Genomic DNA, 12,739 nt, shown 5'->3' on the forward strand with positions numbered 1-12,739 from the left:
CCTTCCCTCTGGAGTTGAAGACCATTAACTTGGGTCCTGGAACCCAGGAGTGTGCAAACAGGCCAGGCCTCCACACTTAGTTTTCACAGCGGGCAGACCCTGACTGCTGTCAGACAGCCGGGGGTTATGTGTTCTGAGGATCCACATTTGCAGAAGTGCCCAGAATGCAGGGCAGTCACTTGAGTGGCCCCTGTGCTTTCCCAGCAGGACAGGACACACAAGACACTACAGGGTCTGACTTACGCTCCGGGGCCTTGCCAGGTCCACGTGATGGTGTCCTGGGGGCAAGAAAGGAGCAAAATGAATCACAGCTGGAAATCAGGCACCCGGAGTTCCCTCATGAGCCCTTCCTTCCACGGTGTGCCCACCCTCTGTCCTGGCCCTCAACCCGGCCCACCTCTGACCCCAGAGGTGCTGGTGCCCTTCTTCCTCCCAAGCCCACTCTGGGACAAGGGAGCAGACGGGTGCTCATCACCTCCAGGCCACCCAGACACACTCCTCTCCTCCCACGGCTCCGAGGTCTGCAATTCTGACATCCGCCTGAGATGCTGCCCCAGTTCCATTTTCTGCCCTCCCGTGTTCAAGGCGTCCCTGCCAATATCAGTCCACAGCGCAGGACCCTGCTTTTTGCGAGCAGTCCCCGTGACACCTGCCCTGCCATCACCATCACCTGCCACATGAGGCTCACTCCAACCCACACCCACCCGTACCCCCAAGGCCCTGGCCTCCACTCTGGGCCAGAGACGCCTAGCAGATGAGCCGAGGCTTGGGAGGGAGAAGAAACCACTGCAGAGCCCCAAGCGTGCCCAGGACCCCGAGTGTCGTGGGCGCCCCCCATCTGCAGTTTTGGCTGCTGCACCAGCCACCTAGGTGGGGACGTGGGAGGACACACACCCTGTTTCTACCCTGACACTGGGCTTCTTTCTTCCGAAATCCTGATACCCACCTGCTGGCTTCCCACGGACGCCTGAAAAGCCACCCACCACAAGGGCTTCCCCGGCCCCCGACCTGCCCTCAGCACTCGTCCTCCACACGGGCGGGCCTGCGCGCAAAGCTGTTAGTGGTGGTTCTCCCTGAAGCTAGGCCGCTGCCGAATGCGACACAGACCGATGGGATGAGTGAGCAAAGCAGCCGTTCTGCTGCTCTGACAACTGACAACCCAGCAGAGGCAATCTGCTTCAAGTAAGTTGACGAAACAAGCTTAAAGAAATACAAAATCTAGAATTCCACACACTGACGATTCTCTTAGTCTCAGACGCTGGCTAATGAATGCGCCTCTTCAGAGCTTCCGGTGGGCACGTCAGTCATTTTATCTGTCAGTTTGTGCGGCTACGGGTTCTGACCGACATCTACCGACGGACCCCTTGGAGACCCTCTTTTGTGCCGTGTGCACCTGTAGGCACAGGGTCTGGTGTGCAAACCTGGGACCCTCCGGGTCTGGCCCAGAGGTGGGGGGCCGGCCCCTCATGCCCACAGATGTCACACGTAATTCTGCCTCCATCTAGACTAGCAACTCCAGACCGCACCATGTTGTGACTGCTGAGTTTCTTTTTTGTCGTCATGAAGACGCACCATGACAGGGAGAAAGCTCAGTGCAGTGAACAAATCCAACTCACGTGTCCCCCATCAAGAAACAGTCCAGTGCACCCGCGTCCACACAGGGCCCGGGGACACGAGTCTCGGCGGTGAGAGCCTGATGCCGATGCAGGGGCAAGGACATCCACCAGGACGGGGTCACGGCAGAAGTGAGATGCAGCCGGCGCCGAACTGCACCCACTGGAGCTCAGTGCCTGCCCTGGGGAGTGCGGCCCACTGAACCGGATGCGTGTGGCACATCCACAGGGCCCCCGGGGGAAGGGACAGCTGCGGATGCTCAGACAGATATGCGGTGGGGCTCTGACCACAACCCGCGGAGGCTTCTTCCGGCCTTCCTGCCTCCCCCGAGCTGGGGGGCCTGTCAAGATCACCCAGGCACTCGGAGCCCCAAACGCCCCCTCTTTTACTTTGCTCTGACATAACAAGCGAAGACCTCCGCACACAGAGGCAGATTCAATACAGAGTCGCTTACGCCTTTCCCGCCCGCTGCCCCCAGCCTTTCAGAACTTAGATTCTCTCAATGCTCCTGTTTCCCAGGTGAACAGGGAGCTAAGGCTGCTGAGGACGAGGGCGGATGGCTCACATCAACTCGGCAGGACCGATCAGCGGGGAGGAAGGGCCACCGCCCCATGACCCGTGACCACAGCCCTTCCTGCACGAACACTGGAGCGGTCCTGGAATCGCGGATTGGCTAGAAATGACCTGCTGAGCCGCCGGGGATTCTCATTCCCAGGCAGGTCACTGTGACCCCAGGAAACACACTGACCAGTTTATTCGGGTATCGGAGAGCCACAGGCTGCACGGGAACTCCAGGGATGAAGGCACCTGCGGGGAAAGGGGCGTCATCTCACTTCGAGGGCAGAGCTCCTCCGCCGGGGGCCCGTCTCACGCTGGTCCTGGAGGAAAGCAGCGTTTCTGCCCCCCTTCCTGGTGAATGGTCACAGGGTGCCTGGAAGGCTCCCTCGACATGGGTGTTGGCCGTGTCACGTCAGGAAGACCGCAGGCTCACAGCCCTGCCCTGCAGGGAACGGGCCCAGGAGTGTCTCCCCCACTTTGCTCAAGGAGGAAAACAGAATTTAAGGAAATTACATACCAGGCTTGAAGGTAATTAGGCAGGTCCTGTTGGTACATGTTCCTTCTGGAAAAATCATTATCTTGGAATGAAAAGAAAAAAAGGTCAGCCTTAAAGGAACAGAATCCAGAATACGGTCTATTTTCTCCACTGCTGAGATGCTTTAATCACACTCAATCAAAACGGCTTAGATGCATGATGGAAGCATGCGTGGATTTCCTAAGTGTAAGTTCTATTAAGATCTGGAAGCAATGCAAACATGCAGACAGCACACGCCCCCTCAGAGCTGCGTGGGGGTGATCACGGCCACTGTGAGGCCGAGCTACCGCTGCCGGGACGCCCTGGCAGCACGCAGTCCCCCCCGCCCTGGGGCAACGCGGGACGAAGGCACACAGAGGAGGGCTCAGCGAAGGGCGCTCGGCTGACGGAATCGGGACCAGGGCTAGAACCAAGGCACAGCCGGGCCAGCAACCAGAAACACCGCAAAACCAGCGGTTAAACACCTCCCCCACTGGAACCCCAAATTACTCTGACTCGTACTGACCTCCAGCCACACGATATAAACTAAACTCTCCCCCCTGCAACGGAAACTACAGCCCACATGGCTGCTTCCGGAGGTGGGGAGCCAGGCACCCTGGATGTCGCGGCCCGGAGGGGCTGCCCGTGGGCGAGGGTGCCCGGCAGTCAGGCCTTCCAATGTTCTCTGAGCACCCAGAACCTGGACAGTCCCGGGGAGCTCAGCTTCTCAGGCTCGGCTCAAGGAAATACAGCTGACACTGGCCGAGGCCGCCGCCCCGCCGCCCGCGACAGGCCTTCCTGACGCCCCCTCGGGCACCGGGCACACGTGGGCAAGCTCCGCCTCACGGACCGGCGACTCGTCAGACGTGAGACCATGCCAAGCGCGAGGGCAGGAGTTTACAAGCAGAGTCATTTCAGTAAAGATGCTTTGGGAACTTGAGATACGCACGAGAACGGTCTTCTCGTTTGTTTCAATTTTCAAATTTTAGGACCAAAAGTACCTGACACTTAGCACAAACTTGAATTCACATGCTCATCAAACAAAATGAAAGAAAACGAACCTGGCCCCCAGGGAAGGCCCCCATCTCTAGGCTCACATCTTCCGGAATAAATCTGCTCAAAACGCAAGCAGGACTGCATTACCTGTGGCCACTTTCCATTCGACTGTGCCCGCCTCCGGATCTCCTCCACGGTCTTCCTCCGGGAATCCTGGTCCGACCGGGACACGAACACTGGCCGGATGTACTTTATCAGAGCTGGAAGGGGAGGGGGGGCCTTCGTTGGGAACCATGGCATCTGCCGCAGCAGGACTGGAGGGACAAGGGCTGCCATGGCAAGGGGGCGCAGGCGAGCCCCCAGAGATGCCCCGAGGGCAGCACTGTCCCCGAGGGTGGGTGGGTTGTTGGGTCAATGTCTGACCATGAGGGGATCAGGAAAATCACAGAAGCTCCCTCCCACGATGGCACGAAACCCCACAACCTGTGAAATCCAAAGTAACGACAGCGGCGTCCACAGGCTGTAAAGCAGGAGAAAGCAACGAGAAGAGGCTGACAGAGGAGGGCGTTGGGGGGGCAAGGGCTCCAGAGTCAGACGGGCCCGAGGCGCATGGCTTAAACCCCACCACCCTGTTACGTGTAGACCTGTCTCCCTCAAAGACACAGGCTGACGTGCTGACCCCAGGTACCTAGGACCGTGACTGTATTTGGAAATTGGGCGCTTGCAGATGCAACTGAGCTAAGATAACGTGGTGCTGGAGTAGGGTGCGCCCTGACCCACGCCCAGCGTGCTCTCAAGGAGGGAGAGACATGGGTGTGCACGCAGGGAGAAGGCCACGGGACGGCAGAGGCCAAGACCGGAGTGATGTGACCAGAGCCACGGGACGCCGGGGATGGTGGGGAACCGCCAGAGGCTGCGGAGGCCTGGCACGGGCCCTCCCCAGAAGCTGCCCTGCTCACACCTTGACTCTGGACTCCCGGGCCCAGGACAGTGTGAGAATCAACATCCGCTGTCTTCAGCGGCCCAGTGTGCGGCCCTCTGTCGGGGGCGTCCCAGGACACTCCCACAGCTGCGGTCCTAACTAGCTCGGCACAGGGGGCCTGGCAGCCGGGCATCCCCATGGGTGAGACACGTCCCCGCTGGGCCCAACATCAGCTCGGACTTCCGAGTGTTCTAACTACTCGTAAGAATAACATGTGACTCTTCTTTCTGGGAGGTCTTCCAAAAGACAAAGAGAAAATTCATTTAAAAAAAAAAAAAAAGAACAAAATTCTATCTCGTCAGGTCCACGGGACTCAAAATCTAAGCTGCATGTGGGTCTCAGTGATGTTTTCGTCCGGCATCTGGAAACTTCTCTCCCCGATGCATCGTTCTTGCCAACTCCTCCTGACTCTGGAGTGACACGCGGGGAAAGGGCCGAGGGGATCCCCCGCAGGACGGGACAATGGGAAGGCGCCCAGCTTCCCATTGTCCACACCAGCTCCGCACAGTCTTCCCAGGGCGGGAGAGAAGGGCTGCAGGGTGGCTGGTCTCCCTGAACAGCGTTCCCCTTTCCTGGCGACACGGATGAGGACAGCTCTCCGCCACTCATGGACGAGCCTGGAGCTCCAGGCAGAGGTGGGGAGCGGCTTTCTGGGCTCCGAGGATGACGGGGCTTCATCCTGACTGAAATCTCAGACTGCACCTCTTTCTGGGAATCCCCAGGTGAATACCCACACTGGAGACCTCACAACTGAAGAGCTTGCTTCTGAGGACAGAGAGGAAATGTGGCTGCCCGCCGGGTAAGCCCCAGCGGTGCTGGCAACGAGGGGCCGGGCAACAAGACCGTGAGCCGGCTCTGTCATCTCTGACACTGAGCACCAAACCTCCTCAGGTCTGTAAACGCCCAGGTGCCCATATCAAGGACACTGAAAGTAAACCAACAATGTAACAATGAGAAAGATCACTGGGCTGATTACTCTAACTGGTATTTACAAATCTGAAAGTGAAAATATTTTGAATATTTTTAACATTCATCTCTTCACCAAAGTTGTGAGCTGTCAAAGGGTCCAAAAGCTTCGTGCTTTAAACAACAAGGATGAGAGGAACCAGAAGGAACGGCCAGCGAGACCCCCCGGCGACGCAGGAATCCAGACTTGCGTCACGGGGTGTGTTCTGGTCACACATGGTGGGAGAAGCCCTCAGCTGCATTCCTGGGAGAGAGTCCCTTTCAGGTGTATTTACCTTCAAAACCCAGAGAAAGGGAATACAATTTGGGATGTGCCATATATGAGTTCTAATTAAAATCTATAATAAATGGGTCCATCACCACTCCTTTACTCTTATTGCTATGCTATCCCTGAAATGAGTGGGAATGTAAGTCTACATGAAGAACCCCCGCACACAGAGGACATGTTGGTGGCCCTCCCTTCTGACACCCCAAGGTTAAGGTCAGTGGTGTGGGGCATGGAGCTCAGCTCTGACCTTGCAGCCCCCAGCACATTCAGCCAACGGAGTTGGCTTTCGAACCCTGACCTTGGGAAGTGGATGAGCAGGTCCAACTATGAGCCTCCATGATTCTAACTTGTGACTCGAGCCATAATTGAAAGCAAGGTTTCAAGAAGGCTTTGCGTAATTTGTACACGAATGAGGGGGAGACGACATGCCCCCCCAAATCCCAGCACTTCCCCAGAATGCTGACGTTCCACAGCCTGAAGCTTAAAACTTAAAATAAGAAATCGGAACAAAATTGCAAAATTGAAATAGCTTCCCGCGTCCTTTGCCAGGGACCACACTGCTTTATACTTAGGAGCCTGTGATGACCTTCTAGCATTATTAAAGTGAAACGCATATTTGCTAATTACCAGAGTCTCTCTGCCTGGCTTTCAGAAAATTCTCGGTTTAACCCGACTTTCCAGGCATATGACATATAAACCTTTATTTGGATAACCAGGCTCAAAATTACTGGCCCTATACGTCCATGGCCAGTGTCCCCTTGTATCTGCACACCTTCCCGCAGGAAGTTCCGCAAGGGGAGGGCTAGCCTGCCGGCTCTGTAGGACGGCTGCCTTCATTTTACTTTGGTTCTATAACCGCCAGCACTGAAACCACCTTGGCTGAGACCGTTAGGTCTAAATGGAGGACCTGTGTCACCATTCCCAGGGACAAGACCACGGAGGGTCCTAACTGCTCACCACCCCTCTCTGCTTTCCACTGTGTGAGCACACAGCGAGAAGGTGGCTGTCTGCAGCCCAGAAGAGGCTCTCGCCAGAACCCCACCCTGCTGGCCCCCCTGATCCCGGACTCCCAGCTTCCAGGAGCGTGGACGTGAACGGCTGCTGTTTAAAAGCCACCCAGCGTGTGGTGCTTTGTGACAGCTATCTGAGCAGACACCCTCTGATCCAGTCAAGTAAATGCTGGTTAGCATCTCTTTGGCCAAAAGCACACAACGTATTGGGCCCTCTCAGAATGTCCCACTTACTAGAAAGACAACATAAAATGTACACAATGTTCTCTCTTAACTGTCACCTGAACAGTAACATGAGTTAGGGAACTCAGAGAAGGTGGACAGAGTGAGGACCTTCTGCCCCTGCAGCTCTGGCCCCAGGACCACGCACCTCCCGCCCGGACCAGCCCTGCTCCAGACTCCACTGCGGACATGCTCAGCATGACATGCCCACGGTCTAAACGGTGAGGGGTGGGCAGAGGAGAGTGACGGCGGGGTGGGGCCCCCCCAGGAGCAGCCTGGAGGAACCAGGGCTGGGCGGCAACCCCTGGCGCAGAAACCAGGGGGATGAGAACCAGGAACAGGTGGGCCGGCCCTGCAGGGCACCTGGACAGCTCTGGCGTGGGCCCGGCCGGGAGGAGGAAGGTGCTTTCATTTGTGGGCTGACTGCCCCGCATTCCCTGTAGTTCCCAAGGTAATGGTGCAGTATGCCCCAAAATGATGTGTTCACATCCTAACCCCTAAGACCTGTGACTGAAACCTTATTTGGGAAAGCAATCTTTGCAAATGCAATTAGTTATGCCCCTGGAGATGAGATTACCCTAGACCATCCAAGGACAAGTGTCCTTGTAAGAGACACAGAGGGAGACACACGTGGGGGAGGCCTGTGAGGAGGGAGGCTGGGGCGGTAAAGATGCGGCCATGAGCCCAGGACTACCCAGGGCGCCAGGAGCTGCACCAGGAGATGGAAGAGGCAGGAAGGACCTTCCCCGAAAGCCTCCAGAAGAAGCGAGGCTTTGGACACTTTGGCCTTAGATTTTTGGCTCCAGAATTGTGAGAGTATATAAGTTTCTGCTTTCTTAAGCCACCAGCTGGGTAATTTGTCACGTGGCCGAGGGACACCTGCACACCTGGGCTTTTGGTCCCATAACCAGGACACTGGGACACAGACACTTCTAGGACCGTGTGACACAGGCCCTGCATGCCAGGGAAAAAACGTGAGCAGGCACTTCGACACATGACGTTTGAGGGCACTTGTGTGTGAACCAAAAATAAAACCCACAACAACTAATGTTACAAAGGAAACCACAACAAAGGAAACAAAAGAGACTCAAGGACAAATGCCTATTTCATGTGGGTGTGACCTGCATGGACCAGCAGGATGGAGGGCGCTCGCCCACTCCAGGGGGGGGACTTGCTCACTCCCAGCAGGATGGAGGGGTCTCACTCACTCCCAGCAGGATGGGGGGGGGTCTCCCTTCCTCTCATTGGGGGGGCGGGTGGGGAGGGAGCTCACTCACTTCCCCATATTGGGATGTCTCTGCTCTCTGCCTTCATCACGATGGAGGACATCGTCAGGGTGACAGCGATAGCATCGAAGTAGGAGGAGTGCGGAGCCAGGGTGAGGATGGTGGCCTCAGATGGAGAGGCCTGCTGCCCCTTCGTGACCACCCAGTGGAAGCCGCCGGAAAACCACATGGTGCGCATGATGGCCTTGAGCAGGAAGTCCACAACCCTGCAAAATAAGGTGCTGCGGTTACCCCAGGCCAGAGCAGGGGTGTCACGGGCGCCGTGCTCAGCTCGCTAGCGCAAGGCTGACCCGTGGACACGGACGCTAGAAACTCGGCACTGACCTCGGGGCGGGTCATCCAGGGCGCGCTCTAGACCCATCCAAACCCCACGACAGCGGTTACTGCATCGTCCAGATGCTGTGCTTCCCTCCCCTCTACTAAACGTGGGGTGGGATGCATTTTTATTAATTTAGCCAAGAAAACAGAAGTGCTGTCTCTGCCCCAAGACACAGTGTCACGAAGACCGACACCGACTCCTGAAGAGAGTAAGCAGAGCAAGGACACAGATGATGTTAAAGCCACTGGGACCTTAAGTGCTGGAAGGTGATTTATTAGCATAAATGAAAAAAAAACCCACTAAGATATCTAAAACGCCATTAAAATCAGGAGTGACGTTGGGGCTGAGACCGGGGCAGAGGTCTGTGGTGAGCCACTCCCGTCCCCTGCCCTCAGGCTTCTGAGGTCCCAGAATCAGACGCCATGTTACTAAAGCAAGACTCTTCTCGATGAAACTAGATGGATGAATGTGGAAAATAAAATAACAATGAGCCTGGATTAACTTGCTTCCTATTTGTTTTTTAAACATATGAGAATTTTATTTATTTATTTATTTTTTAAAAGATTTTATGTATTTGACAGAGAGACAGCGAGAGAGGGAACACAAGCAGAGGGAGTGGAAGAGGGAGAAGCAGGCTTCCCGCCGAGCAGGGAGCCCCATGTGGGACTCGATCCCAGGACCCTGGGATCATGACCTGAGCTGAAGGCAGACGCTTAACGACTGAGCCACCCAGGCACCCCAAACGAGAATTTGGGCATTTAAATCTGCACATCCCTCTCAGTGTCACCTGTGACCAACTGCAACTAGATGAAGACCCACGTCACTGAAACTGCACGGAGGCAAAAGGCCCGGCACGTGAGTGACCACGGGCCCAGGAGAAGGGGTCACCTCTGTGAGGAGCCGCGTCGCACTGGGCTGCTGGGTTACGCAGATGGTCAGACTGCACAACAGAAACCTAAGAGCCTGAAACCTCACTGGACTGGTCCCCAAGGGGCTTAAAAACCCTCTCAAGAGCATCCTGGAAGGTGAGGCCCCACAGCGCCGAGCAGTAGCCAATCCCCAGATGAGCACCAAGCCCCCGGTGGAGCCACGTCGAGAAGGCCCCCGTTGGGATGGAGGGCAGTCAGTGTGTGGTTGTATGCCGAGATGCTGGGGCCCGGCTTTGATGCCCCATCTCCAGCACTGGGTGCGAGCAAAGATACGCACTTCTCACTATTTGTCCAACCGCACAGTTTTGAACACGCTTGTGTGCACGCACGCTACTTCTCGTAAGAACACGTTCAGAAATAAAAGCCACTAGATACCCGCTGGTACACGAGGAAGAAATGAGGCTTTGTGCAGGGGGACCCAGAGCCAGGCCCAGGAAGTCGTACTCTGAGGAAGGCGGAGAGGGAGCTGCTCGGAAGTGGGGACCTCCGGATGTGTCTGTGAGAGACACACCCACCAGCCCTCAGGTCCGAAGGCCAAACGACACTAAACAGAAATGCGGGGGGAGGATGGATGCACCACACCTAACGATTCTCTCAAGATCTCGGAGGAATTCCAGCCCCAGTGAGACCGTGCACCGGGCAGAGCCAGCCTGTGGGTGCGGATGCAGGCCCAGAGCAAGCCCCGCGCGACGCCCCCCGCCCGCCGCAGAGGCAGCCAGCGACAAGCCCGAGGTGCCCACAGAGCGATTCCCGGGAGCAGTGAGTCGGGAGACAGAACTACAGGCACAAGGGCAGCGACCTCCAGCCTTTGCCGCATCCTCCGTTCATCGCCCCTGGGGGCGGGGGAGGGTGCCCTAGAATCTGAGACGCAAGCAGAACCAGCCACGGGGCAGAGAAGAGACTCTGACGCGAGGAGACGTGGTGGCCGGCGTCAGGAGAGAGGCTGGGAGTCCACACTCTCCTCGGGTCGTGATGGAATCCAGAACAGAGAACAAGAACGCACGCTCGGAAATCCAGTATGTCACTGCTCGAAGAGCCAGTTCCCTGGGGAAGCTGGAGGATGAGAAGGAAGTCTCCGGAACATGCCGGAGAAAAGGGACAGCACCCCGGACAGGAAGGGAACAGTTTCTTAGGGCTGAAGACAGACACAGATCTTCAGCACCACGTCAAGGAGCAGAATGAATTTAAGACAAAACGACAGACTCCTACAATTTCCTTGAGAACTTCTCAAATTCCTGAGGACAGAGAGAAGAGTCCAAAACTCACAGAGAGGAACATGTAGGCTCCCCGAGCGTCACCGCCGAAGGGGCCGGCAGCTTCGCGGCTCTGGGGCCGTAAGATCTGGAACCCATAGTTCTCTGCCCGGACCAGCTACCCATCAACATTGAGGGGACAATGAAGACACATTCAGACGCGAAACGCACCTGAGTTTCTCCTGCTTGTCCTCTTTCTGAGACAAAACCTACGCTCCAGGAAATCTTGAGAAAGAAAAATGACAAAAAAGAAAGAAAAACCCCAAACCAGGCCCAGGAGATAGATCATGGCCGAAAGATTTGCAGGAAGGCCTTGCATCTGGCAGAAGAGTGACCTGTGGGGGATCAGGGGCTCTGGGACTCTGGGAAGAGCGCGTGATTCCAGCAAGGCGGCGAGACCACGAGGGGGCAGAACTGTAAGGCTACGCTCGGTGCTCATTATTCTGTAGCAACAGGCAAAACGTGAGTCTGACTGAAACGGGAAATAAGGTTAACTGCGGTCGTAAGGGTGGGGCTCTGATGCCTGGGGGCTGGTATCCTGGTAGGAGGGAGAGCAGAGCTTTCCGCCAGCGGAGGACAGCGAGGGGGCACCGTCTGCGGGCCAGGAACCGGGTCTGCCAGCACGCGGGTTCCCGACTCCCAGCTTCTGGAACCTTCTGTCATCTAGGCCCCCAGCCCGTGGCACGTGGTTACAGTGGCTGGAGTTATGACATCCTCTAACCATGTGAGTTGGCCACAGGGCAGCACCCAGAGGACACTTGGTCTGCCGGTCAGGTTTTGCAAGAAGATGCTCCGGTTTTCACACTACTTTGTGGTTTGAAAGTAACCTTGAGTAAATGTCTTTGGGAAATTGTGTCATTCCTCCTTTCATTGAAAACCCAAGGCTTTTATTTTAAGAAGTTTGAATGACACAAACTTATATTCAGCAAAAATCCTCCCTGACGGAACATCAATCTATTCAAATCCACACAACTCTGCAGAGCATGGAACGATGCGCCTCCCCCGACTCCATGAGGATTCTTCGGTACAAGCCTGCGGACTCTGAAACCTGTTGCTCCGAAACCCACTTCCCCCAACTCCAGAGTCCCCAGATCAGGCACTCTGTCACCACGTTCTCCTTTAAGGAGTTCAGTGTTGAGCGTCCTGTTTCCCCTGGAGCACCAGACCCAGGGCCGGGCTGTGCACGGAGTTCCTGAAATCCTGCTCCGTGGAGACCCCGAGGGCTGTGGGCACCCACATTCATGCACACACCCCCACGTGCATGCATCATATATACGTGCAGATGCAGACACACACATGCCCCCCACGGGCACATGTATGCATACACGTGATTGTACACGCACAATGCCATGTGTATGCATGCACATGCTCATGCACACACGCATGCACGCATGCACACACATGCATCCACTCACACACACACCCACATGCACATACACACGTACGTGCACACATGCTCACACAAGGCATCACACACACACAAGCTCACACTCACACATGTACACACATGCACACACACACACACGGTCACACACATGCAGATACACTCGCGTGCGCATATACACATCCATGCACACACGGTGCTTGGAAACGCATATGCACACGTGAACACATGCTTGTACACCTGCACAGGCGTGTGCACGTGCTTGCACAGTATGCACACGTGAACACTGCTGAGCAGTCTCCACGCACGCAGAGACCCAGAGCTCTCATGAAACCTCACGTGTGTATCTTGCCGCGAGGGCCACCGCTCAGGCACACGCTAGGGCACACGCTAGGGCACACGCTAGGGCACACACTCGGGCACACACTAGGGCACACG

The 12,739-nt window shown here is 56.2% G+C and overlaps 1 protein-coding gene across 2 annotated transcripts in view; it reads right to left on the reverse strand.

The window, feature by feature from the left end:
* The window catches only part of LPCAT1 (lysophosphatidylcholine acyltransferase 1), a 46,087-nt gene that overhangs the window by 13,736 nt on the left and 19,612 nt on the right, over positions 1–12,739 (reverse strand). For both annotated transcript variants that reach the window (XM_032415303.1, XM_032415304.1), the window contains exons 3-7: positions 8,408–8,622; positions 3,830–3,942; positions 2,690–2,750; positions 2,363–2,421; positions 244–278 (exon numbers count right to left, since the gene is read on the reverse strand). In XM_032415303.1, coding sequence (XP_032271194.1) covers positions 244–278; positions 2,363–2,421; positions 2,690–2,750; positions 3,830–3,942; positions 8,408–8,622 — 483 coding nt within the window. The remainder of the gene's footprint in view (positions 1–243; positions 279–2,362; positions 2,422–2,689; positions 2,751–3,829; positions 3,943–8,407; positions 8,623–12,739) is intronic.

The sequence above is a fragment of the Phoca vitulina genome, unplaced genomic scaffold, assembly GCF_004348235.1.
Source record: "Phoca vitulina isolate PV1807 unplaced genomic scaffold, GSC_HSeal_1.0 scaffold17, whole genome shotgun sequence".
NCBI lineage: Eukaryota > Metazoa > Chordata > Mammalia > Carnivora > Phocidae > Phoca > Phoca vitulina.